The sequence below is a fragment of the Marmota marmota genome, unplaced genomic scaffold (assembly GCF_001458135.2).
Source record: "Marmota marmota marmota unplaced genomic scaffold, marMar, whole genome shotgun sequence".
Classification (NCBI taxonomy): Eukaryota; Metazoa; Chordata; class Mammalia; order Rodentia; family Sciuridae; genus Marmota; species Marmota marmota.
This window is the reverse complement of record NW_026000222.1, coordinates 1,904,213-1,929,998: the sequence shown is the minus strand read 5'-3', so window position 1 is coordinate 1,929,998 and position 25,786 is coordinate 1,904,213. Positions and strand designations below refer to the sequence as shown.

The 25,786-nt window shown below is 54.6% G+C and overlaps 1 protein-coding gene and 1 non-coding gene across 2 annotated transcripts in view; both read right to left on the bottom strand.

Moving 5' to 3' along the window:
- The window catches only part of Fbxo31 (F-box protein 31), a 31,092-nt gene extending 8,541 nt beyond the window's left edge, over window positions 1-22,551 (bottom strand). Inside the window, exons 1-6 of the mRNA XM_015495985.1 lie at window positions 22,420-22,551; window positions 9,260-9,331; window positions 6,841-6,927; window positions 2,661-2,737; window positions 2,172-2,339; window positions 1,759-1,833 (exon numbers count right to left, since the gene is read on the bottom strand). Coding sequence (XP_015351471.1) covers window positions 1,759-1,833; window positions 2,172-2,339; window positions 2,661-2,737; window positions 6,841-6,895 — 375 coding nt within the window. The 5' untranslated portion in view covers window positions 6,896-6,927; window positions 9,260-9,331; window positions 22,420-22,551. The remainder of the gene's footprint in view (window positions 1-1,758; window positions 1,834-2,171; window positions 2,340-2,660; window positions 2,738-6,840; window positions 6,928-9,259; window positions 9,332-22,419) is intronic.
- Window positions 22,552-22,689: 138 nt separating this feature from the next.
- On the bottom strand, window positions 22,690-22,762 carry Trnam-cau. The gene has a single exon. It is a non-coding gene; the product is annotated as a tRNA-Met (tRNA).
- Window positions 22,763-25,786: the final 3,024 nt, after the last annotated feature.

Sequence of the window (25,786 nt, the reverse complement as noted above, 5' to 3'; positions counted from 1 at the left end):
TTTTTTTTTTTTTTTTTTTTTTTAAACAAACTATCTGGTCCAAAGGTTTTTAGAACACAGAAAGCAGCCCCAAAAGAAAATCTTTGCAAATTAGACTTCATCAAAACTAAACCTTCTGGGCTGGGCTTGATGGCCCATCTGTAATCCCAACAGCTCAGGAGGCTGAGACAGGAGGATCTCAGGTTCAAATCCAGTGTCAGCAGGTTAGTGAAGCCCTAAGCAACTTATCAAGACTCTGTCTCGAAATCTCAAAGTGAAACATAAAAAAGGGCTGGGTGTGTGGCTTAGTGGTTAAGCTCCCCTGGGTTCAATCCCCAGAACCAAAAAAAGGAAAAAGAAAAAAAATTAAACTTTCCGTTAAAATGGCAGCTCAACTTACAGGGAAAGACCAACAACTGAACAGATGAGTAACAGGTAAAATGAAGTAATCCAGTGGGAGGAACAAAGACGCAACACACTGTGCTGAGGGTGCTGGAGCCAAGTCCCACCCAGAGGACCACATGAGGGCCCGGTTAGCAGTGGCGAGGCGTTGCGGGAACACCAACCAGAGCTGACGAGCACACAGGGTCTCTGAAGGAGGCTCACTGGAAACTAGCTCCACGCTCAGGAGAACGCAGGAGCCTGCAGTGACGTCCAGTCCCCCCCAGGGCTGCCCTGGTGCCCAGACAGAGGAAGTGTGGCCCTCCTTCCTCCCCTGGTCCCCAGAGGCCTCAGCCTGTGGGAGTGGGCACAGAGGTGGGGCGACAGGCAGACAAGCCAGGCAGTATCTGCACCTGGGGGGACGCCTGGCGGCCCTTCTCACAGACACCTGAACTCGGGGCACTGCTCTCCACTCCCTCGTGACAAGGGATGCAGCAGCGGCCTCGACCAGCCCAGCAGTACCAGCAGGGCATGCAGGCCCAGCCCAGCTCTCGGGAGCTACCCTGTCCCCAAGCTGGACGGACACTGGTCCACTGCCAGGCAGAGCCTGCAGAGCAGCTCACAGGGAGGTTCCCAGAGATGCAGTGCATGGCCTTCTGGCGTAAGGTCCCAACCCCTGAGAAGTCTCTTGGAAAATGTCACTTTTCACCTGTATGACAAATCACACAAAGTCAAATCTAAAATGACAGCGCTGTAAATGAAACAGGCACCTCTGCCATGTTCCATCTTCACCTGCCGTCCACCCAGGAAGAGAAGGACCACACCCACCAGCACCAACATGTCAGAGGCGCAGGCGCCACTCACCCCAACTCCCCGTGGTTCCCTGGCCAGTGGGGAAACCACCAGGCAATCAGAAATGCTAAGAAATGTTCACCCAACAAAGAATACAAGCTGCAGTGAGCTGCTACGTGGGACAAGCTCAAGTCCTATAAAAATGTCTCCACAGCAGTGTGTCTCAGAGTCTCCAACTGAAACCCCAAGGCATCGCAGGAAACCATGCGCGCTTCCTGCACCGCCACAACCGCAAGGGACACCAGGGGCCTGGGCACTGCACACCCACAGCAGCCCCCAAGCAAAAAGGGCTCAGCCTCCAGCAGGGGAGAGTCCGGAAAAGATATGAGGGCGTGGGCACTCACCCGTGGCAAGGCTCAAGGGCCCTCCCACGCACTTGCCAGCAGCTGCTCTGAAGGAGGATCAGATATGGCCTTGGGCCCGTCACCCGCCTCAAACCTGCAACCTCCCACATCTGCTCTGCCCGATGGGGCAAGGCCAGGCACGATCCTCAAAAACCAGCGCCAGGCACAAGGTCTTCACACACCCTCCCCTCGCGCGGCTCACCTCCTGCCTCCCACCGGACATCCTGTGGTGGTCCGTCTGGTTGCACTTGGTGGAGAACTCGTCCTTCTTCACAATCTTCAGTGTCACAGCAGGGAGCACACACAAGGAACAGTGGGCCGGTCATGACTCCCTCGCCCTCAGCGCCATGCCCACCTACTGGCGCCCCAGCACGGGAAGTGTGGGGCAACGAGGAAAAGGCTCCCCTCCAACGGGACTCCCAGCAGGGCCCCAGCAAGCACAGGGGAGCCCTTCCTCCTCCTCCTCCTCTGTCTGTACAGGAGCGGGTCCCCAGCTGTGGTGCATGGCACACTTGGGGACACCTACCACCCAGGATGGCCCTGGGGATGGTAATGGCCAAAAGAAACCTGTCCCCACGCCACACATGCCTACAGGAGACCGGGGTTCTCACCCACCTGAATGTGGCCGTTGTGGGGTCCTTTGTGGCCATACATGCACTCCACCGTGGCGGACTTCCTCTCCATCAGGTGGACTCTGAACAGAGGCTTGAACCGCATGGGGTCATCCACATGAGGGTCGTGTGGGGGCAGGTACATCCAGCCAATGATGAACAGGCCATCCACCTGCACAAGGAGAGTGTGGTCGCCCTGCGCACCCCGCCCTCCTCTAACTTGCCGCCCCTCATCGGGAGCCAACAGCACAGGCAAAACCAGCATCGCCAGCGGGTGAGCAGGAAGCCTGGCCTGGCAGGTCCAGGGCCTGAGGACCTCACAGCTACCCAGTCAGGGCATCAGAGAGCCCAAGGGCGCAGTGAGAGGCTAAAGAGCTGCTGAAATCTGTTTATTCTTCTCAGGCCAGACCCCAGCCAGGGCTGGCAGATGCCACCGCCTCACAGAAGGCAGAGCGCCACGTGGGCAGGTGCCCTCACAGGCCTGCAGACTCACCACCACGTTCAGCAGTCCTCCGTATGGCCCGATGTCTGGCTGCCACAATCCCAAAATGTGCCGGTACCGGTGGAGCACTGGAGGGAGAAGAGGCGAGGGCACGCTCAGGCCCGGCAACTGCGGGAGGGTGAGCAGCCAGGGCCCCAGCCGGGCACAGGCCCCGAGGGAAGGCCTGGGCTCTCGGGCCAGGCCTGCAGGTGCAGCTCTAGAGCGGGAGCCATGGGTGGTTTCCGAGCACTGATCCCCTCCCCGAGCGCAGGAAGGGAAGTCAACCAGACTGGCCAGGAGAGCAGGGCAACAGCGAGGAGGCACCACCATGGCCCGGAGTGCGGGGACCCAGGCGGCCTCGGGTGGGGCCAGACAACTGGAGGGAGAAGGACCAGGGCCAGCCCGAGGCCATCAGGACATTGCTGAACCGGAGGACAAGACCTGTGTGCCTACGCGGGACTCCCTGCGGGGGACTCCCCTTCAGAACAAGCCCGAGTCTGTTCAGCGTACACAGTGAAGCCGGCACCCTGGTGGCCGGTCACTCCTGGATGGATTAGTTATTAACAGGCAGGAACAAGCAGGACAAAGAGCCATGAGCACACACTGACCTCCATGAGATAAACGCCCACGAGCAGGCTCAGTGCACACTGAGGTCTGCAGCTTACGGTGAAACCCACCCAGATCTCGGTCACACCAGGCGTGGAGGACACACCTGTGATCCCAGCACTATGGAGGCTGAGGCAGGAGGATCCAAGTTCAAGACCAGCCTCAGCAACTCAACAAGGCCCTCAGCAACTTAGCCAGACCCTGTCTGAAAATAAAAATCAAAAGAGCTGGGTATGTGGCTCAGTGGCAGAGTGCCCTGGGTTTGTCCCCATTTCCACACACAGAGTCAACAGAGGGATGACAGGGTGGGACAGACAAGAGGGGGGCGGCCAGTATCAGGGAAGCGGAACAGAGTGCCTGTGCAGAACCAGATGGAGATGGGCATTTCCTGTGCCGTCCTTTCAACTGTTCTGCATGTTTCCAAAATTTCATAAAATACTAGGAAAAAAAAAAAACACTACCCAGCAAGACCCTGTCTGTCTCCCCCCCCCCACCTCCCACTTCACTGCCAACTGTATCTAGTTCTAAGAACTCAGCCACTTCCCCCTCAAAGCCCCTGGGCTTGTGATTAAGGGACCTGCCACACACCCTGGCACCTCCAACGGGAGCAGGAGGTGGCCTGTTCTGCTGAGAAGCAGCATCACAGAGCACAGCATCCCAGACGGCTGGTCAGCTTGACATCCTCGCTGGACTCCTGAGCTCTGCTGGCACGAGGGCAGCTGCTTCAGCTTCAACAACCCCCTCCGTGACCCCTGGAGAACAACCAGTCCCAAGAGAAAGAGGCTAGAAACGGCCTTTCAAAGGAACCTGAACTGCGATCAAGCTCTCCTCGATGGCCACAGTGACCAGACAGACCTGCCCTTTCTTCACCTCTCTGCCTGGACACCTGTCCCTCCAGGTCTAAGGCCAGAAGACAGTGCTGGGGCTTGCCCACCCGCCCAGGACCCCCTAGAGTAGCCCACGCTCATGCACCTGAGGAACACACCAAGGGTTAACAGGACGGGGCGCCAAGCTTAGGAAAGAGTCACACACTGCACTGCGTCACCTGGGGTCAAAAGGTGGAGGAGGTGAACTTCAGAAAAGGCTGCCCTCACACCACTCATGCTCACCACCCCCAGGGCCTCCAGGCAAGCTGGCTCCCTCCCATAGCTTAGGTGACAGCTCCTCCTGCAGACCCCAGGGCTGGCCTCCCCAGCAGCAGGCCACAGAGGTTCTGCAACAGCCTGTTCCACACAAAACCACCTCATCCCCGGGCTCATGTCCCCGGGGCTGCCCTGAGGGGCTGTGTTCAGAACACCGTCCCCACCTCCACCTGGAGCAGCACTCTGAAAGGCCAAGAGACTCCCGGCCAAGGGCCAACAGGAAACCCCAGCACCCATGCTCTGGCCCTTCCCACGGCCCAACAGGAAGGGCTGACCAGCATGAAACCACATCTGGGCATGAGGGACAGAAGGATGGGCTGCTGGGAGAAGGTGCCCACAGCAGTCCCCAGCCGGGTGCAGCAGGAGACCTGCAATTATGTCCTCGGGTCTGTTTGCAGACTTGAGGTGCCTGGGATGGATGCCTAGAGCTTCCCTCCCGTCCCAAAGGAAAGCACAAATACAGCTGATGGGGTCTCCCATCCACTGCTTCTGCTCTAACCAGGATAAAGGTGGGAGGAAAATCCCAACAGCCAAGGGGCGCACCCTGTCCCCAGCACCCTTCCCCCTGAGAAGTATGTCCCTCCTTCCTTGCTCACCCCCCAGCCAGTGCTGGGGGGTCCACGTGGTGGGCCAGAGCTCTGCAAGGGCCTCCCACCAGATACCACTGGAAAGTGCCTCAGGGTCTGGAGTGTCCCTCCAGCTCCTTGCCACATGGTCGCAGTGCTAAGCCCCCATTCCTGTGTCTGCATACTGCCACTGAGACCCTGCAGTCAAAAACACTTTGCTGAAACCAGACAAAGTGGCCCAGGCTTATGATCCCAGGGAGGCTGGGGCAGGAGGATCACAAGTTCAAAGCCAACCTCTGCAACTCAGCAAGACCCTAGCTCAAAAAATAAAAAGGGCTGGGGATGTGGCTCAGTGGTTCGGAACTCCTGGGTTCAATCTCTGATGATAACCAAAAACAAAAGCCTGCATCGACAGGCAGTGCAAGGGGGTTCCGGGACTGCGGCTGCCTGTGTCTCTGTCAGCCCAGGAACCCAATGGAGTGCTAGGAGGCCACTTGCTATTTAAATATGTCCAGAGAAATGCAACCCATGCTCACAACAAGGGAATCCCCTTGCTTTTTTCTGGATTTCCAAGTTTCTACAATGCGGTTCTATAGCCGCACTCGAAGCTCAGGGGCACGGTGGTTCTCCAATCCCACCAGCCAGTGGTCAACCTCCCAGCTACAGGCAGCACAGGTGCCCAGAGTGACCTCCCAGAAGCAGGGGTCTGCACTCAAGCTCTTCTTAATCCCCAGTGGAAGGCTTCGGAACACCGGCTGAAGGACGAGAGCCCGGCCCACACACGTCAGGCAACTCCTGAGTCCTGGCTGCCCAGGCTCCCCAGGGGTGGGCTGGAGCTCCACTCGAGCACCACTTGGGCTCCAGACAGACTCCTGTCCCAGAGAGCCAACCAGAGGGGAGCAGAGGACTCCTGGTGCCCGTCCTCTACAGCTCAACACTCACACCAGGCCGGCTGCCAGCAGCAGGGGACCTCTGCTCCCCAGGGCTGGAAGGAACCTGCAGCATGCAGCTGGGCAGAGCGCTGCTCAGTCTCTGACCACCTCCCACAGGTGAGGGGAGGTCAGCATCCGCACACTGCCTGCTGCTCCTCACACACACGTCTCCCACGTCCCCAGGTCCCCCTGTGCCGTCTGTCGCACCAGGGCCTGGAGGCAGGCTGGGCCCTTGGACCGTCCCAGGGATCCCGGCCATGCACTGCAGGCCTGTCCAGAGCTCGAGGGGGTGTTCAGAACAACTCTTTAGACACACTATTCCTTCTGCTCCCAGTAGGTGTTGTCAGCCATGTCTACTCCAGACAGCCAAAGCTGAGACCGGACCCTCCAACAGCTCGAGTACCTCTGAGCGCTTCTAGAAACTTTCAAATGGCTTTTAGTGCAAGTGATATTTTTAATCTCTTTCTTGATGACTGAAATTCACTCTCCACCTCCACTCAACCACTCTGAGCTAATAAAAAGCGAAAGGGGCACAAATTTTCTGTAACTACATCTTAGAAACATTTCCAGAGCTCTGCAGGAGAGCTTTGCCCTGTGTTTGTCTAGTAAAAGTGCACCCTTTTTTTAAAAATTCACATTTGCTATTCAAACATACTGAATGATAAAGTTTAGAAGTCAACTCACACTTCATTTTAGAAGGGAAAAGTGTTAAGGCTTTTACACTACCCTCTGGTGTGCCTCTGTGTGAACTTTTGCAGTAGCTTCATCAATAAAGGACAGGCACTAAAACGTGCATCTCCAGAGTGTCCTAATTGATATTGCCCCAAACCCCACCCTGGGCGCTGGGCGGCCAGCTCACTAGGGTCTGCTCTGTCAGGCTGCGAGCTGGAGGACCTCCATGCAGCTGCGCTCTCCCTGCAAAGCCAAGCCAGCAGGAGGTACGTACGGCAGGTGTACACGTCTCTGTATCCCATGTGCTCGTAATCGGGGAGGATTCTCATGAAGCGTCCCGACTTCACCCGAGGGTTTATACCTGAACAGACACGGCAGGGAAGGGCTCAGCATGGTCTCGCTTCTCCCTCTTCCTCACCACAGTGACCCTCGTGGACACTCAGCCACCCAGCAGGCCACATAGCACTAGCTGGAGAGGACATCCATTGATGTCCCTTTTCACGGGAGCAGGAGACCTCACCAGGCTGCTCACTGCCCCCCGGCCAGAAGTGCATGAAGGGTCCCAGGCCACAGCTCAGTGGGGCCCTGAGTTGGGAGAGGCTATCTAGGATCCTTATATACCCAGCTAAGGTATCTGCCCAGGGCAGGTCTGGCGTCCCTTTGTCCCTGTGGTGTGTGTGTCTCTTGACTGAGGACACTTCCCAGCCCCCAGACTCAGATCTGGCACAGCGAGTCAAGGCTGCCAACTCGCTACCTGTTCAGGAACTAAGCCTGATTTTCCTTCAATCCTCTGCTCCCAGAGCCTAACAGTTATCTCCCAGATAAAGCTTCCAAGGAAAATTTGCAAAACACATTTCCTGCATAGGAATATGAAAACCAAAATTTGCTTTGGCCATTGCAGCACAGACACCTTGGTGTACTAAACAACAGGCAGGAAGAACTATTCTCTGCATTTGGCAAACATCTTCAAGAAGCCTGTTGCCCCAACAGCTCGGAATCAGGCAGGAGGATCAAGTTCGAGACCAGCCTCAGCAGCTTAGTGAGACCCTGTCTTAAAACTCTTAAAAAAAAGGTAGAGTGGTGGTCCTGGGGGTACAGCTCAGTGGTAGAGGACTCCTGGATTCAATTCCCAGCTCTTAAAAAAAAAAAAAAAAAAAACTCAGCAAGAAAAAGAAATTCCACGTCCTCACTGGACCCACCCAGTCACGCCACTCCCAGCGACCTCTCTCGTGTGCCCTCCCTGAGTGCAACAGGACACCTAACGCCTGGACAGGGGCCAACACCTGTGTCCCTGCTGGGATGTGGCTGCTGGAACTTATTGTTCTTCAAGAGAAACCTAATGGCCTAGCAAACCTGCAGAGGAGTCGGAAGGTGGAAGCCTGTCCTGTGAGACACTGGGGCCAGCCGCCCAACCACAGTAAGAAGGGGACACGCTGGCACCATCAGGGAGGTCATGGGGGAGGTAGTGGGCAAGGGCACTGAGCACTCAGCCAGTGCCGCAGTGACCCTGGAAGGCAGAGGACTAGAGCAGAACAGTGGGGTCTGGAGCTCACCTGTCTGGGCACCTGTGGAAGGTGACATGTTCACCCCCCACGGGGCAGCAGGCCCTGAACCTTGGGGAACAGCTCGGGAAGCACCAGAATTGCTTCCTGTGCGGCCCACACTGCTCAGACCTCAGGGTTCTCAAAAATGGGCACAGTGTGACAGGACAGGAGGAGTAGCTTCTACTGTCCTGCAGTACAGCAGGGCTAACTGGCAGGCGACAATTCCAGAAGAGGACTTAAGTATTAGCCTCACAGGGTGCCAGACATGCCAGTTGTCCTGATCTGATCCATACATATCACATACATGTATTGAAATGTCACACTGTATCCGATACATACACACAATTATGTGTCCGTTAAAATCTACACAACGTATGGGTGGTCACCATGGTGCACACGTGGAATCCCAGAGACAGAGGCTGAGGCAGGAGGAGGGCCAGGTCTGAGCCAGCCTCAGCAACTTAGCGAGGCCCTGCCTCAAAATAAAAATTAAAAAGGGCTGGAGCTGTGGCTCAACTGTAGCTCACTTGCCTGGCATGTGTGAGGCACTGGGTTCAATTCTCAGCACCACAAATAAATAAATAAGTAAAATAAAAGGTCTATCAACAACTAAAAGAAATACCAAATAAAAATTATTTTTAAAAGGCTGGCGATGTGGCTCCATGGTAGAGTACCGCCGGGTTCCCCAGTACTGCAAAAATTAAACCATTACAAAATACACATACACGCATGAGCAAAGGTGCAGCTCTGTGGTAAAGAGCTTGCCCAGCACGCAGGTGCCCTGGATCCCCAGCAACACTAGATCAATAAGCACAAAAACTGTTATAGAAATAAAAACACAGGTTCTTGAAGACTTCAGCCCAGCAAACTAAAAGTGAGGTTAATGGCACACTCAAAACGGGGGACCCAGCACCTTGAGCTCAGCAGCGCCAGGCCACCAATGCTGTATCTGAGGACATGGGGCTACAGGTTGGTTCCTGTCCACACGCATGAGGCCTGGGTTCCAACCCAGCATCACCAACAAAAAGCGCAACATCCAGTGTGACTGAGAGTGGCACCCGAGAAAATGGAAACAGGCCCAAGCTGTCCCCTCCTCCCTTTAGAGCTTACTGCTTCTCAGTTAGGAGGTGACAACAAAGGTCGACTCACGTTTTGCATAGACGTCTCGACAAGACACGCCTGTAATCTCCAGCTTCCGCAAGTTTTCACAAACACCATATTCTGCAACAAGAAATGTTAGCCGAAGTTTAAAATCAGGAAATCACAAAGCAACAGAGACAGCTGCGGGGCAGCGAAGGGAGCAGCAGGCGCGCCTGCGAGCCTCGGCCTGTGGGGTGGTGCTGCACGCTGAGCCACTGCCTGGCCCCCAGGGAGCCATTCTCATCTTAGCATCACCCCAACAGACGACGACATGCAGCGTCCGTGACAGCGCAGCCAGCAGCCGGGCTCAAACACTCAGGCTCTGTGAATGCGCTGGAAGAAATGGTGCCTTGTTCCCATGGAAATGAGGCCACCTCTGGTTAGGGCTCGAGCCAGCGCCAGGGGCCAACATAACCCCACCGTGGCTTGCATGTCATGCCACAAACTGTTTAATGCAGCCATGAGGCTGTCCTCAACTCTGATGAGACACTGCAAAGGGGCATTGACACCCTCCTTCCCTTTGCACCAGGCTGTCCAGGTCCCTGGTCAGTGAAGGGGCCCCTGACACCTTCTGCCTTCCCCCATCCTCGCACCCTGACCCTGCTGGCAGCACTGCCTTCCGCCCTCCAGCCCTACCACCCAGGGTGTCCCAACCAAAATCCAGGCCTCTGGCTCAGCAAGGCTCAAGAGCATGGTGCCCTGAGTGCATCCACGCCCACAGAGAGCCGCCTGCAGCCACTGCCACTTCCTGTGTGGGTACCGTGCCATGCACTACAGGCATCAGGAACTTAAACCTGCCTGCAGGCCCAGAGTGATGCGACGTCACCTCCATCTTAGTCTTAACCCTGAGAACAGGTGCAGAGAGGGGTTGTAACTTCCACAAAGGTCACGAGGCCTCCCTCCTGTGAGCTCCTGGCACAGGAAGGGGCCAGGAAAGTCCATGGGCTTCACATTGGCCACAGCTCACGCTTGGGATCATAGGTGTACAGTGTCAAGCCAATGTCCCACAGTATGACCTCTCCAATCCTGACAATGACCTCCAAAGGCAGGACTCTGCCCCCCAGGCAGAAGGGGAAGCTGGTAATTCAGAATGTGGGCATGACGCAGTCCGGGAGCACCCACTGCTGCCCCTCGCCATGTCACTTCTGCCCGTCCTTCCCAGAGGACTGGCCTTTTCTTCTCAGTGGAACAGATGTTATCAGCCCAACACTAGGGCACCGGGTAAACCCTGAGGCTGGCCCAAGTAAAGCCCCAGGCACAGACAGGGCAAGCGGCTCTTTGGATACAGGGGTTGTAAAGCTCTCTTTACATACACATATTTTTTTCTGAAGTTATACATGAACATAATACCTTTATTTATTTTATGTGGTGCTGAGGATGGAACCTCGTGCCTCACACGTGCTAGGCAAGTGCTCTACCACTGAGCCACAGCCCAACCCGCTGGCAAAGCTCTTTGGCAGGGTCCTCAGGCCTCCTGCTTCCCATAGCATGTCCCTGCCTGCACACTAGACCCCAGGCCCAAGAGCCGGCAGCTCCATGTGGTCCCTTTGGGGGGAAACCCAGGCAAGGCACACCCTTGATCCAGGTTGCTGAGGTACGGTGGCAACCTCCCTCCCAGAGAGGCCACTCACCACCACACCCAGCAAAATGCCACAGCTGTCCTTTGGAGAAAGAGACTAGGACCGAGAGAATGCTACTGAAAACTCCCAGGCAGGTCAAGCAACTCCCGACTCCAGTCTAGACCCTACCCCCACGCAGAAATAAAGTGCAAGCCACAGAGGCAACTTAATCTTCAGAACATTTTACAAATTAAAAGCAAGCAGGCTGGGTGGGGGGCGAGCAGCTCAGTGGCAGAGTACTCACCCAGCACATGCAAGGCCCTGGTTCTGCCCCCAGCACCACAAAACAGAACAACAGTAAAACTGTTCATGACACTTTTTATTTAACAAAACAGCTCCATCACTTCAACATGCAGTGGGTGCCGAGCACCTTTCTTCTTCATCCCAAGCCTGGGAAGCACAGCACGCTGGGACCAGCCACGTCACTCGAGTGCGGAGAGTCGCGCGTGGCTATGCTGTGTCCCAGGCAGCACAGAGCTCAACAATCCCGCCCGAGGCCGGCGTTTCCCATGGCTGCCGAGCTCAGGCCCGTTTGCGTTTCCCTTAGAGCACTAAGAACTCCTAGTGGTACTCCTTCACCTTCTACAACGCAGGCTGGGGACGTGGCTCAGTGGCAGGGTGCTTGTCAAGCATACACCAGCCCTGGTGCAACCCCAGCAGTACCAAAAACCACCTCTACTCGTTCTCTGCACTTCTGCAAGGAACTGAGGCAAAGCAAGCAGTTCCCTAGGAGCCTGCTCCAGGGTATGAGAACAGTTCACACGTGTGTCCTCCCTGCAGCTGCTGGTTTTCCTTACCAGGGTCCAGGGCTCTTGAGAAAACATTTTCAAGTTTAGACATGAAACTTTCATCAATGAAACCTGAACAGGACTCCAGGCAGGGAGGCTGCTCCAGATGAGGCTGAGGTAAGGTGGCAACCTCCCTCCCAGGAGCCACGGTGCTGGGCTCCCCCACAGCCCCCAGAAGTCTTACAGCCAGGCTGCGGGAGCTGGTCCAGAAGTACCCTGACACTGTGAGGCTCCAACCACCAGCAGGAACATGACTTGAACTCAGACACTTCCAAACAAGGAAGAACTGTCCTTTTAAATAAGAACTAGCATTCAGATTTCAGCTTTACTGAATACAGGGAGGGAAGAACAGTATCTCCTGGTAGGCTGGTCTACTAACCACAAAGGAGACCTAAATTTTAAAACCGTGCACTGTATGTTTATGTGGAAGGCTGCAAATAGAATCCACTCATAAACTTTAGCAATGACTTCACCATTACCACAGGGACGAAGTCCAGGGCCTCCTCCGACAGCTGGCCACCAACTACTGAATGCTTTACAGGGATAGCTAAAGACAGCACTGTCAGCTGCAGCCTGCTTTGCCGTCTGTGGCCTCCTGGGGATGAGGCACCTGACACATGCCCACTGCCCAGGATCAAGGACCTGGAAGGCTCTCCTCAACGCTGGAACAGTAATGAAATTTCCTATAGAGAAGAGTCTGTTTCGGGGCGCTCTCAGCTGCCAAGGCCCCCCGAGTGGAGCAGGGACCAGGTTCAAGGGAGTGAGATTCTGCACTCTAGTGCTGCAGAAGGGAGAGAATGGCCAGAGAGACGGCGGGAGGGACAGTCCCTGGCTGCAGGAGCTGCAGAGGGCAGGCAATCCTGCCAAAATGTGGGGCTGCACCCCAGGTACAGGGAGAGACAGTGAGTCTCACCTTCCATCTGCAAGGGGATCAGCTTGGGGCCTCTGTAAGCCCCTGCAACCCTACATCTGGCAATCCTAACTGGGCACCAGGAACACTCACCCACAAATCCTCACGGGAGGAGGAGGGGCAGCCAGCAGGCCTGGGGCCACCGACTCTGACTCCGAGCCCTACTGGAATCATGTTTCAGAGATGCTGATGCAACACAAGGACACAATCTGTTCTTTCAATTGATCACTGGAGTCAAGATGTTCCCGTAAAGTCAGCCAAGGAAGGACAGAGGCAGCAATGTGACAGGACCCGGCTCCCGGGACCCAGCCTGCACTGGCATCTCCAAGGGGACCTTCCTCTAGTGCGCAGGTGACTTGCCCCAAGGGATCAGAGAGCGCCACCCAGGTCTGAGAAAGCCCCTGAAAATACAGCTGTGTCATGCACATGGTCAGGGAGGCACAGGAGGCCTGGACAGGTCGGGCTGACTCCACGTAGGTCCAGGGGTCCCAGAGGATCTGTCAGTGAGACTGCCCTGGACATCTGGAACTCACCAATGCCCAGAGCCCAAGGCCACCACTATGAAGGGTGCCCCAGCAGCTGGGAACATCGAAATGCCTGCCTGCTGGACCAAGGGACAGCTACGCAAGGCAGCAGCCCTTTACCCAGAGCTGAGAACCAGACATGACACATGAACCACAGCCAGCCTCTGAGAGACCTGACCACTGGCATGGTCCAGTTAGCTCTGTGAACCAAAGAGAACTTTCTCACCACAGGATGGGGTGCGGCTCGGCAGCAGGGTGCTCCCAGCACAGCAGCCACCCCTCCCACCAGCAGATTACCCAATGATCACACCACTGCAATGCCACTTCAGGCCAGACTGACCACATCTAGAATGGTGACAGCCACGGCCCCAATGTCCACCACATCCCATGAAGGCACTAACGGACCTCACACAGTGGCAGGGCCATCATCAGCTACCTCGTGACCTTTCCACGCAATGCAAAGATCCTCATGGCACTTACACCACCGCCTGCTCTGGCCCTAAGACCAACGTCTGGAGGCGTCGCGCTGCAGCCTGGGACACCCGGGCCAGAGCTCTGGTTGACTAAGTCACCTTCATTGCTCTCAGAGACCAGGTAGCCAGTGAGAGTTGACCTGAGTAAAAGTACTCACTCCTTTCCCCCCATCCCCCAACCCTAGGAAAACTCTAAGGAAAGAGAAAACCAGCTGCCTGAGAGGTGCCATTCAAACGGGGCAGCAGGTAGCCAAAGCAAAGAGGCAGGTGGGGCGACCGGGGCAGCCAAGCCCGGGTCAGTTCCGAGTGTGGAGCAGAGAGGAGCCACAGAAGGTTCTTGAGCAAGACAACAACCTGCTCCAGGAACTGCACGGACGCAACTTCCCAGACCAACGCCCACTGCTTAAAGCAAGCCCCTCTAACACCACACACAGTCCCAAACCGAGAGTCAGGAAACCACTCCGTACACTAGTACCCAGCAACTCCCAATGCCCACCTGGGACGTGACATGGGGCAGAGAGGGTCACAAGCTTGTGTCTAGTGTGCAAATGTCTGGGTGCCTGCATGAGAACCTTCCTGCCTAAAGGACAGCCCCCCAGGCGTGGCGGGCGCCCACCAGACAGCTGAATCAGAGTCTGCACTGTAACAGGACGCACACGACAGGCACAGGGGCTCTGCCCGGGCAGCACTGGCACACACAGGAGGCTTGGACGGGAGGCTCACACCACCGACCTCTGCTTCCACTGCCCCCCACAGCGCCCTGCTGCAGCAATAAGTCTCCTAACAACTTCTGAAGTCGTGAGCAAAGTCCATTTCTTCCCCGTGGTCAAGTGTGCTAAAACTACCAGGGTAAAGCCGGGGTCCAGGCTGAGATGGCCACAGGCAGCCCTTCCACACCCGTGAGCAACGCTGGGGAACACAGGACGCATGGCCAGGCAGCCCCTCCTGTCCGCTGCAGAGCATCTGGTGGTCCTGGCTCCCTGGGGTCTTCCTCCCAGTGCCTGCCTCTGGTCCAGCCATGGGAAGGTCCTGCAGAGCACCCAAGCAGCCCTCTAGGCACAGCCGCAGTCAGAGACACGAGACACGGAAGTCAGAGGTCGTCACCCCAGAGGAGCCCAGGGGACAAGACTGCCATCACCAAGGTCCCAGGTGGGCCCTGGCCCAGAAAGGACATGAGGGGACACTGTGGTTGAATCCGGCTTGTTGAAGTGCGACCCCAATAAGGGTGTGTGGAGCTGGAGCCTGAAGAGGCAGCCTCACGAGTGGGTCAGTCTGCTCCCGATGACTGGTTTCCTCAAGCGGGTCCACCAGCAAAGCCAGGTGGCACCCTGTGCACCTCAGAGGACCCCTGCCAGACGTGGCCCACGCATGGCTCTGGACCAGCACATGACCTGGAACCAACAGACCCACTCTGTGCTCTTCTGTCACCAGCAGAAGACAGGCCAGGGCAAGCTGAGGACAAGGACAGCTGGACAAGCCTGGAACTAAGTCCATGAGGAAGGTCCACACAGGCTGTGATTCAAACACTCGCAGCCTGGGCCCCGGAGGCCCGGGGCCGCCGCATATGGAGACCTCTGCCCCGCTTTGTAGTTTTTCTCCCACTCTCTGAAAAAATATAATTTAGGGGGCGGAAACTAAAGACTAAAAGCAAGACTCCTCCCTCTACAACACCCCAAGCAGGGAGGGCAGCGAGGAGGGCCTGGCTTGGCCGAGCAGGAGGTCTGGGCAGCCAGGGAGGCGCCCGAGCACCGCAGAGCAGGTGGGCACTGGCCTCACTGGCTCCGGCCCCACGTGAAGAGGGACCCTGAGGACAGCAGGGGAAGTCCCTCTGCTCCCCTGACTGGAACCAGGAGCCAGCAAACAGGTCCTCATCCGTGGATGTCACCCTGGAGAGGGAGCTCGGAGGCACTGCGAGCAGACAGGTGACAGCCACCTCTGCAGAGAGAGGGGACACACTCTGAGACAGAGGGCTGCTCTCTGGGGACCTCCAGAACACCTGAGTGGAGGACTTAAAAAGCCGAGAACCAACCCTGCATGAGGAGATGCGGCCGGAGGCACAGACGGTACACCAAGGGGAGCCCAGAGGGGACAGTCTCCCCAGGCCAGCGAGGCAGGGGCTGATGAGGGTGCAAAGCCCCAGCACCAACGGGGGTCCTCTGTGGCTACACCAGCACCAAGGGTGGGGAGCTTAGGGGAGGGACCACGGCAAGTGCCCCAACAGGAGCCTGTGCCCTGAAAGGCCCAGGCACTGTCCACCCGGGGTGGGAGGCAGCACCTGGGGGCACAGGCTGCAGGAGGAGGCAGCCTCCCACAGCATGCACACAGGGGAGGGCAGAGCCCAGCACAGGCGCCGCCCACCAGAAGACACCCCATTCGGCATGCCCAGGGGTGGACACTGCCTGGCTGACAGGCAGCCTGCAGCTCAGGGGTCCTGCTCTCACCCTCTCACCCCTGCAGTGTGTGCCAGAGCTGCAGACTGATCTCAGTGCCATGGGTTAGAAAGCAGGGCCCAGCCGATGCCATGGCCCACGCCCATATCCCAGCCACTAGGGAGGATCACAAGCTTGAGGTCCTAAGCCACTCAGAGGTCGTTTCAAAATAAAAATCAGAGAGGGCTGGGGATGTAGCACAGTGGTACAGTACTTGCCTAACATGCACAAGACCATGAGTTTGATCCCCAGCACTGAGGGAAAAAATTATAGTCCATCCAGAAATCTTCCAAAAATCTACGTTGAAGCTGGGTGTGGGGGGGCATGCCTATAATCCCAGTGGCTGAGGAGGCTGAGACAGGAGGATCCCGAGTTCAAAGCCAGCCAGATTTGGCAACTTAGCAAGGCCCTAAGCAATTTAGCAAGACCCTGTCTCTAAATATAATACAAAAAGGGCTGAGGATGTGGCTCAGTGGTTAAGCGCCCCTGAGTTCAATCCCCAGTTCCAAAAAATAAAAAAAAAAACACTCCTACAAAAGAATGCCAAAGCCAGGGGCTGGGCTGGGGCTCAGTGGTAGAGCACTTGCCTTGCATATGTGGGGCACTGGATTCAATCCTCAGCACCACATAAATAAACAAAATAAAGGTTCTGTGTCCTACAATTAAAAAAAAGAATGCAAAAACCAAATTCTAAGAGGCCCCCTATGTCCCCATCACACGCCCAGAACGCGTGGACGCGAGCAAGAACGCTGAAGCTGCCTCAGTGCACAAGGCACCTGGCCTCACAACCCAGTCCCCACAAAGGGGTCCTTCCCTGGGTGGGAGGAAGCTCCTCCAGGGGAGCAGACCCCTCCTGCGCTACAGGAGCCACTGGCAGAGGAGGAGCCCTCGGCTGAGGCCTTGTGAGCCCAAAGACACCCCTCCCTCCTGAACCTGGGAAGCCCTCTGCCATCTGCAACTCCCCGACTCTGGAACCATCTCACCTGCACTGTTCTCCAGTTTGGAGACTGGCTGAATTCCCGGCTCCCCCTCCTCCATCACTGGGGGCCAGCATCCATCAGTGGAGGCTGACTCACAAGCCCAACCCAAGCAGCCTCTAAAATGGGAGGAAGGTCAGGACAGACATGGGTCTGGAGAGGACACTTGCGCTTCTCCATGGCCCCATGATGCCCTTTCCAGCCAGAAAGACACCCAGCCCTCAGATGCATTACGTAACCCCCTTCCCAACAGCATGAGCAGGAGGAACAGCTGTGCCCAGGCCTTGGCCAGCTGGTCCACTTACATGAAGTAAGGAACAACCTCCACTTAAGGCCTGCCAGGCAGGTACTTTCTAACTGGTGGTGGGAATGGAACCTGGGGCCTCCGCAAGGTAGGAGGCGCTCGACCACGGACACACTCCCAGCTCTGATCTCTTGATTCTGAGACAGCACCTCGATGGGTTGCCCAGGCTGGCCTTGAACTCAGATTCCACCAGCTTTGGCCTCGCCAGCCACTAGGACAGTTCACTTTCTTCATTTTTTTTTATTTTTAGTACCAGGAACTTAACTCAGGATGCTTAATCAATAAGCCACATCCCCAACCCTTTTTGTTTTATTTTGAGTTGCTCAGGGGCTCATTAAGTTGCTGAGACTAGCCTTGAACTTTTGCATCCTCCTGCATCAGCCTCCTGAATTGCTGGGGTTACAGGTGTACACCACCCACCTGGGATAGTTCACCTTCTTAAAGTTAAAAATAAAATAAAAACAGTGAGTCTTACGAAGGTTCCCCTCAGCAGCAGCACTCCCTTTGCCCTCCCTCTCTGCCACGTAAAGGGTGCCATTTCTCAGCAAAGCCTCACACAAGAGTCAACTGGTGCCAGCTAGAACGGCCCTCCTTCTAAGCAGCAGTGTTCGGGAAAAGGGTCACTGGAGTCCTAGGACCCTCCTGTCCCCCAGGACGTGGGCTGGCCTGGCCTTTCTCTGTTGTGTCCTGGGCAGGCTGTTGCACAGCTGATGACCCTTCTGCCAGAACCTTGGCTCAACAAGTAACCACTCAACAGAACCATAAGGTCCCTGCACCTGGTTCCAAGACCTCCTCCTGGGATGAGCCTCCAATATCAATCAGCCATGGGTAACAAGCCCTGCTCCTCACAATTCACATCAGCCAATCACAAAGAACCAAAACAGCATTTTCTTCCGCCTGCAAAACAAAATTGAGTATTGAGTTTTTGTTTGTTTCTGGTTCTGAGGACTGAATATAGGGGTGCTCTACCCCTGAGCTACATTCCACCCCCAACTTTTTTTTTTTTTTTTTTTTTGCATCAGTGTCTTGTTTTGCTGAGTTGCCCAGGCTGGCCTCAACTTGGAATCCTCTTCCCTCAGCCTCTGCAGTCACTGGGCTCCAGGTATGTACCCCTGTGCCTGACGAAGTATTGGTTTTCCAATTTCCATTTCTGCAAAAAGATCACGACATTAGAAGAAAAGACTATTTCTCACTGTGATAAAATTGACCAGCTTCAGAGCTAACGGCAACATTCTACGCACAGCATTCCAGGTGGCATGGAGAGGTTACCATCTGGGAAGAAACAGGCGAGTTAGACACTGGGCCTGACACAGCAGGCACGAAGCTGAGAGGAAACCCTCGGGTGCACCCTCTGAGTGGAGTTCAGTGTAGAGGGGGAAATGAATTTGGGGGTGTTTCCTCTTTTTAAAATCTTTTGCAGTTCTTTCAATATTGTGAAGTAGAGAGGGCCTGAATTTTCAAAACTCACTAGCCTTGGGCAGACTTCATAAATATCTCCTAACTGTCAAAATTAGCTCCTTTTAAAATTCCCAGCCAAAGGGTGAAGTATCAGCTACAAAGGGCCTGGTCGGGGCGAGGTCAGAGCACACACAGCTGGCCTCCGCCCTGGGCTCCCTGACAAACACCCACTTATTTACGGCGCTCTGCACACAGCACAGGAGGACCAGCCAAATGAGTGACGCATCAAAAAACTGTTTACAGTCAGGTGCGCGCTCATGCCTGCGATCCCAAGGAGGGAGGCTGAGGCAGGAGGATTGCAGGTTCCAGGCCAGGTGGAGCTGCTTAGTGAGACCCTGTATCAGAATTTTTAAAAAAGAGGGCTGGGGACGTGGCTTAGTTGTAAAAAGCCTCTGGGTTCAATTCCCAGTACAAGAAAAAAAAAAAAAAAACTGTTTACACCCTGAACACAGGGCTGGGCTTGGTTCCTTCCACAGGGAGCAGTCCCTACTTGCTCTGTGCTGGCCCCAGCACCAGGATAGACCTGACTTAACAGCAGGACTCTCACCTGTGCAGAGAAAGACCACCCCCCACCAGTTGTCCAGACACCAATTTTAGCCTGAGTCACTTCACCTGCTAACATATGGGGGCCAGCAAGGTCAAGGTCCTATGGAAACAACCCATTTCCTATCACTTATGGGACACTGGGGAGTCTGAACTTCTCCATGAATGATAACTATCACAAGTAACTATTTCTTCTTAAGTACCTAGTGTATTCCCCAGCCCCAATCATCCTATCCTTTTAGAAAAAGCTCTTAAATGTGTCTTTTACACACCTGAAAGTCAATCATGGCCCCCAACCCTCAGAAGCCATGAAACCCAGGCCACTTCCCACTCCCAGGAAAACACACAAATCAGTCTCACTCATTCTCAGGAGAATAAAAAGGGCAAGGACCCCTACATTCTGTCAGGACACTGGGCTGGGACAAGCCTGGCCATCTGCCCTAGGACTGGGACAAGCCCTGCTGTCCACCTAACTGGCCTCAGTGCACCTACCACCACCAAATGTCCAGTCCAGGGGAGATAAAGTCTTGGGACTCAGACCCAGGCCTGTCACACACACAATTCCTATGCACATTTACACACAACTGGCCTGTCTCAGAGAGACACACACAATACCAGGTGGGACTGCCAGCCAGCCAGTTCCTGACCTCGTGGGATGGAAAAGAGCTGCCAAAACAATAGCACGGAACTCTGAAGATTCAGCTGTCCACTACACTCCCAATCATAAGGTGCAAATCATATACAAAATTTAGAATCTATAAGTTTTGTTTACAGTTTGAAATTTTGCAGGCTGGGGATGTGGCTCAGTGGCAGTGCTTGCCTGGAAATGGGTTCAATCCCCAGCACCACAAAAAAAAAAGGAAGTCAAAGTTTGAAATTTTGCAAAAGTCATTACAAATGAAGGTAAAAAACGAATGTCTACAAACAACTACAGAAATATTTTGCAAATTATTAAACCTATCCAAATTACCTGAATAAAACCTTTAAGTCAATTTTTAAAAAAAGAAAAAAGACTGGTGTGGCCAATTGTGTGTAAATGTGTGCAGGAAGGTACTTGGGCTGAGGCAGGAGGATACCAAGTTCCAGGCCAGCCTCAGCAACTTAGCCAGACTCCGGAAAAATATTTTCCAAGGGAATTAGTTCCTCATTTAATCCAGTATCTGTTTTTTTTTTTTTTTTTTTTAAATAGTACTAGGGACTGAATCCAGGGCTTTACCACTGAGCTACATCCCCAGCCCTTTTGGATGCAGGGTCTCATTAAGTTGTTCGGGCTGGACTTGAACCTGCATCCTTCCTGCCTTAGCCTCCCGAGCTGCTGGGATTACAGGTAAGTGCCAATACACCCAGCTTGTTTTTCTTTTCTTTTTTTAATTTCTAAAAATGAATCTTCTAGTGTTATCATCTTCTAGTGTCACCTGAGTAAATGAGATGTTCTGTTGGCCTGAGCCTCTGGAGCCCCCAGAAAGCTGCCTGAGAGCCACCACAGTGGGAAGTGGAGTCCTGAACATAGGCCCTCAGCTTCCTCCTGCGACTTCATCAGAACCTTGCACATTTCCACTAACCATTCTAACAACCTGTCCTGGGCGGCAACTCGGTTATTCTGTGGCATGTCTCTGAATTTTCTGATTACACAAGGTAGGGCTCACCAGGAAAGGGAGAGTAAAACTTTCTTTGCCTCAACTTTATAATGCAGCAATAAACTGCACTTGCCCATAGCTGACAAAAAACTATTACTGAGAGCTGGGCTTGTGGCTCAGTGGCGGAGCACTTGCCTTGCACATATGAGGCCGTGGGTTTGATCCTCAGCACCACATAAAAATAAATAAGTAAAATAAAGGTATTGTGTCCATATACAACTAAAAAAATTTTTTAAAAACTATTATTGACAGTTCTTACAAATTTTCAGGGCAAAAACAAGCTAAGAGAAAAATAAAACAAGAAAAAGATACAGTAAAAATACAAGAAAAAGATACAATAAAGATGCATTGCTAGCAAACAGCTACCATTTAGGGATGAGGGTTTTGGGTGCTTCATCTTACTCAACTCTCAAGAAGATACTTCCCACCAAATACATCATTCAGACTTGGGAAGGTATAGCAACCTGTCCAGGACCTGGCAGCAGATAAATGGAGCCTGGCACAACCCAAGTTGGCTAACTCCAAACCCAGGGCCTTGGCCATTATGTTATACAACAAAGATAGAACAATCAGCCCACTGCCAGGAGGTTTTGGGAGAAGAGGCCTTCTCCTGCAGACCTGTGGTGCAAACTCAAATAGGTGGGTAAGGTAGCAAAGGTTTCATCAATGCTACCCAACGGTTACATTTTAGCAAATGCACTCCAAGAAGATAATCTCACAAGTTCTAAAATATACACATAAATCTCCCAAATTTCTATAAAATGCACAAAGCAATTGTCAAACCACAATTTAGGACAAGGAAAAAATGGAAAACTTCAAAGTGTGCCAGTTAGGATACAGCTTATAGCTATTATGAATGGAGTGGACACCACAGAGTCCTACTGCAAACTGCCTCTAAGTAAAATGTGCATGACATGACTACACCCACGTATGGAATGACAAGCTTTCCAAAATTTTAAGTCTTTAACAGTACAGGTCTCTGATGACGCTTGCTTTCTTCCTTTTGCTGTTCCGCAGCGTCTGGAAGTGGTTTGTTTTGTTTTGAACAAAATATGAGAGGTGATTGCACATCAGACGTCTTTCAAGGTTGAAGTTCAGCGAGCCTTGAACTCTAGACTGTCACCTAAAGTAGCTGCTGCTCCCTGCCCTCACTCCTGCCCCCAGCACCCTGATAAAACGCACCCAACCAGCCTGAGGACAAGGTGGCGGCCTTACGCACACACTTGGCCAGTCACCAGCAAGAGCCCCAGATCTCGGGTGTCTCTGGCTCTGCGCCCTGGGGGGAACGGAGGCAGCCAAGCCCTCTGAACCTCCTGGGCCCTGCTGACAGGGACACCAGCCCCAGCTCTCACTGGCCACTGGGGCTCAGCGGCCTGGACCCACAGCCCTCCCTGAGCCCCCAGTGTGGGCAGCGCCACGGCCGCACCCCACCACACCTCGAATCTGCGACAGATCCCGCCCCGACCCTCCTGGCGCGGCCCCGGCCCCGGCCCCGCCCGGCGCTCACCCTCCCGGCAGCGCCGTCTCCAGATGGTGTCGGTGTGCAGGATGCGGCGGAACTTGGTGCAGACCTGGGCCAGGCTGGGCAGGTCGGTGCCGGGCAGCGAGGCGAAGATCTCCACCAGCAGCTCGGGCGGCANCCGCTGTGTGGGCGACCTGGACCCCCGCCAGCAGACTGGTACCTGAGACCCGGGAACGCAGGACCCCAGGACCCGGAGGCCTGCGGCCCCGAGGCTCGAGAAAAGAGTCACCGCTGTCGGAAACAAAAGGAGGCGGTTGCCCCGTGTGAGGATCGAACTCACGACCTTCAGATTATGAGACTGACGCGCTACCTACTGCGCTAACGAGGCTCCGTGGCGGCGGCCCCGCGCCGCAGACCTTGCAGCAGAGCAGGCCGACCGCGCGGCCTCCCGCCGCTGGCCAGGGCTCGGCCCCACGGCGCTGGCGGCGCTGGCAGCTTGGGCGTTCGAATCTGCCCGACGCCCGACTGACCCAGCAGAGGCTCTGCCGCCGCTGTGCGGAGAGGGGCGGCGCGGCCCTGCGGCTGCGGGCGCAGCTGCCCGCGGAGCTCACCTGCCCGGGGCTCGGCTCTGCGCGGCGAGCGGAGCAGGCCGCTGCGCACCCGCCGTAGCAAAGGCGCCCGCCCGGCCGGGTCTGCGGCCCGCCGTCTGCAGTAGTCGTGGATGGACGGCGCGCCTTACTTTGCTTTTTTTTTTTTAATGCTGTGCTGAGGATCGAACCCAGCGCCTCACACGTGCCCGGCGAGCGCTCTGCCCTGAGCACAGCCCAGCCCGCTCGGTCGCGTGTGTGTGTGTGTGTGTGCGTGCGTGCCGGGGATTGGGCTCAGGGCACTCGGCCACTGAGTCACACCCCGGCCCTGTTTTGTATTTTATTTAGAGACAGAGTCTCACTGAGTTGCTTAGCGCCTCGCAGTTGCTGAGGCTGGCTTTGAACTTGTCATTCTCCTGTCTCGGCCTCCCAAGCTGCTGAGAATACCGGCGTGCGGCACCGCGCCCTGGTTGTTGTCTGTTTTTAATTTGATATCATTTTACCTGGTGCGTGGGCATCTGCAGTCCCAGCGTTTGGGAGTCCTGAGGCAGAAGAGGATTGCTCGAGCCCAGGAGTCTGGAGGCAGCCTGGGCAAAATAGCAAGACCCCCTCGCAAACATGTAATAATGATTTTAAAATAAAAAAATTTAAATTAGTAAAACTTAAAACGTGAGTATAGCTGCATGGATTGTCATCCCCTCTGGGGTGTAGGAGCAGCCTGGCGGTCAGATCACAAACAGTAAGGCAGGTTTCCCGGCTAAAAGCCACGTGCAGGTCCAGTCCAACCTGCCATCTCAGCCCACATGACTGAAAACAGTATCTAAAGTGCCTCCTGCACACTCTTGACTAGATGTTTTTCCTTCACAGAATAAGTTAAAGCAAGGGGCTGGGGTTGTGGCTCAGCACCACATAAATATAAAATACAGATATTGCGTCCACTTATAACTAAAAAAATATTAAAAGCAAAAGCATCATGTTGCTCACTTACTGAAAAGCATATGATGGTCCCACGGACAGAACCCAGCCCCAGTTCCAGGTCAGGCCTCTTTCGTGGCCCCACACACACCCCTGAGCATTTCCCTAGGCTTCCCCTCCACTGCAGAGCCCCAGGTGGTCTGGTTGGAAACATTGGCTTTCTTTTCGGCAGCCTCAGTGGACATACCCATCACCGATGCCCACTCTTAGTGAGTGTTCACTGACTCAAATGTTGTTTAAATGAAGAAAAAAAAAAAAAAAAGGAGCAACCTGGCTAAAAAGCTGGAATTGAGAAACATGAACCAAGCACGTGGAGCTCATCAGCCTTCTGACTGGTGGATCACCAAGCAGGAAGTCCCAGCTAAGGAGAGAGGGCAAGCAAACAAGCAAGACCCTGTCACAACTATTTACAGAGGCCTGGCCATCTGTGTGCTGTGTCCTGTGTGTCCCAGTGAATTCCAAAGTACAGGCGTGACCAGTGCTGTCAGTTCATCAAAACAATGTCAACATCCATCCACCTATGGCCTGCTCTAGGAGCTGGGTGTAAGAGGATTAATAAAACACACTTTTTTCCCCTAGAGGACTTCAAGTTTAATAAAATGAAAAATAATTCAGTTATTTTCATCTTTAGAAGAATGGTCATACTCGTCTATATTTATAATTTGAGTTACATAACTTGGCCCTTAAAAAGAGACATATACACACACATATATGTGTATTTCTGTAGATGTGTGTACTTCATCTGGATGATCAGAGAGAGGGTATTTCAGGATGTGACATTTCTAATTGTAGGAAGAAAGAGCCCAAGGCCCTGGGTTCAATCTCCAGCAAACACACACACACACACACACACACACAACGTTTTTATTATTTTTTTCTCAATTAAAGGAAGAACTGAAGTTAGCCAGAGGAATACTTGTTCCAGAAAGAAAGGGCAACTAGTTGTCCATGGCTAAGTGAGTATTCACAGCAAGACAAGAGGGTCTGCGAGGCAGTGGTCTGGACACAGCCAGGAAGGGACAGATAGGCCAGAGGTGAATGGGGGAGGTCTAGCCAGAGAGTGACCGGCCAGAAGGCATTCTCCTGGAACACCAGGCTGGCCACAATTCGGGACACGCATGACACAGTGATGACAGGCGTCGGGGGAACCGGCAGGGTTGCCGGTGACGTGCGGGATGCAAACCTTCTGTTTAGGTTTGATATCTGCTACACAGAGGTGAAAATGCTAAGCAGCACGTCAAATTCATAACTCCACAACATTACGACTGCTTGTGGCAAAGTTAATACCGTAAAAAGTGGACTGTTTGAAAGGAAGGGTGTAAGTAGTAATAGTGCATAGGAAGTAGGCGTGAGGAACAGGCCGGGAGCACAGGGTTGGAGGGGGAAGACCGGCAGCAAGGACGGCAGCCGCAGCCTCCCCAGAGACGTGCCAGGAGCTGCCACTGGGAGGTCCCACTCGGAGGGTGCTGACCTCGCAGTGCAGGGCCCACTAGGAGGTCCCACTCGGAGGGTGACCGCGGCCGGCCTGGACCGCGCCGAGCTCTCTCTCCAGCCCCGAGGCACTGAGCGAGCCTGCGCCCCCTTGACAAGGAACCAGGCGGGTGCGTTCTTGGGAAATGAGACGCAGGAGTCCTTTTGTCCCAACACCGTGACTCTGCAAACAGGGAGGGAACTCGGTTCACGGGACGGAAAACGTCAGCAAAACAGCAGAATGTGGGCGGGGCTCATCCTTCAGTTGCCTGGAAAGTCGCCGAAAGTAGCACTTCTTCCACCGAAACAGCGTTGCCCCCGGCCCGCCCGGTTCCGGACGCGGCAGCACCAACGACCTGGCCGGCAGAGCTCGCCGAGGC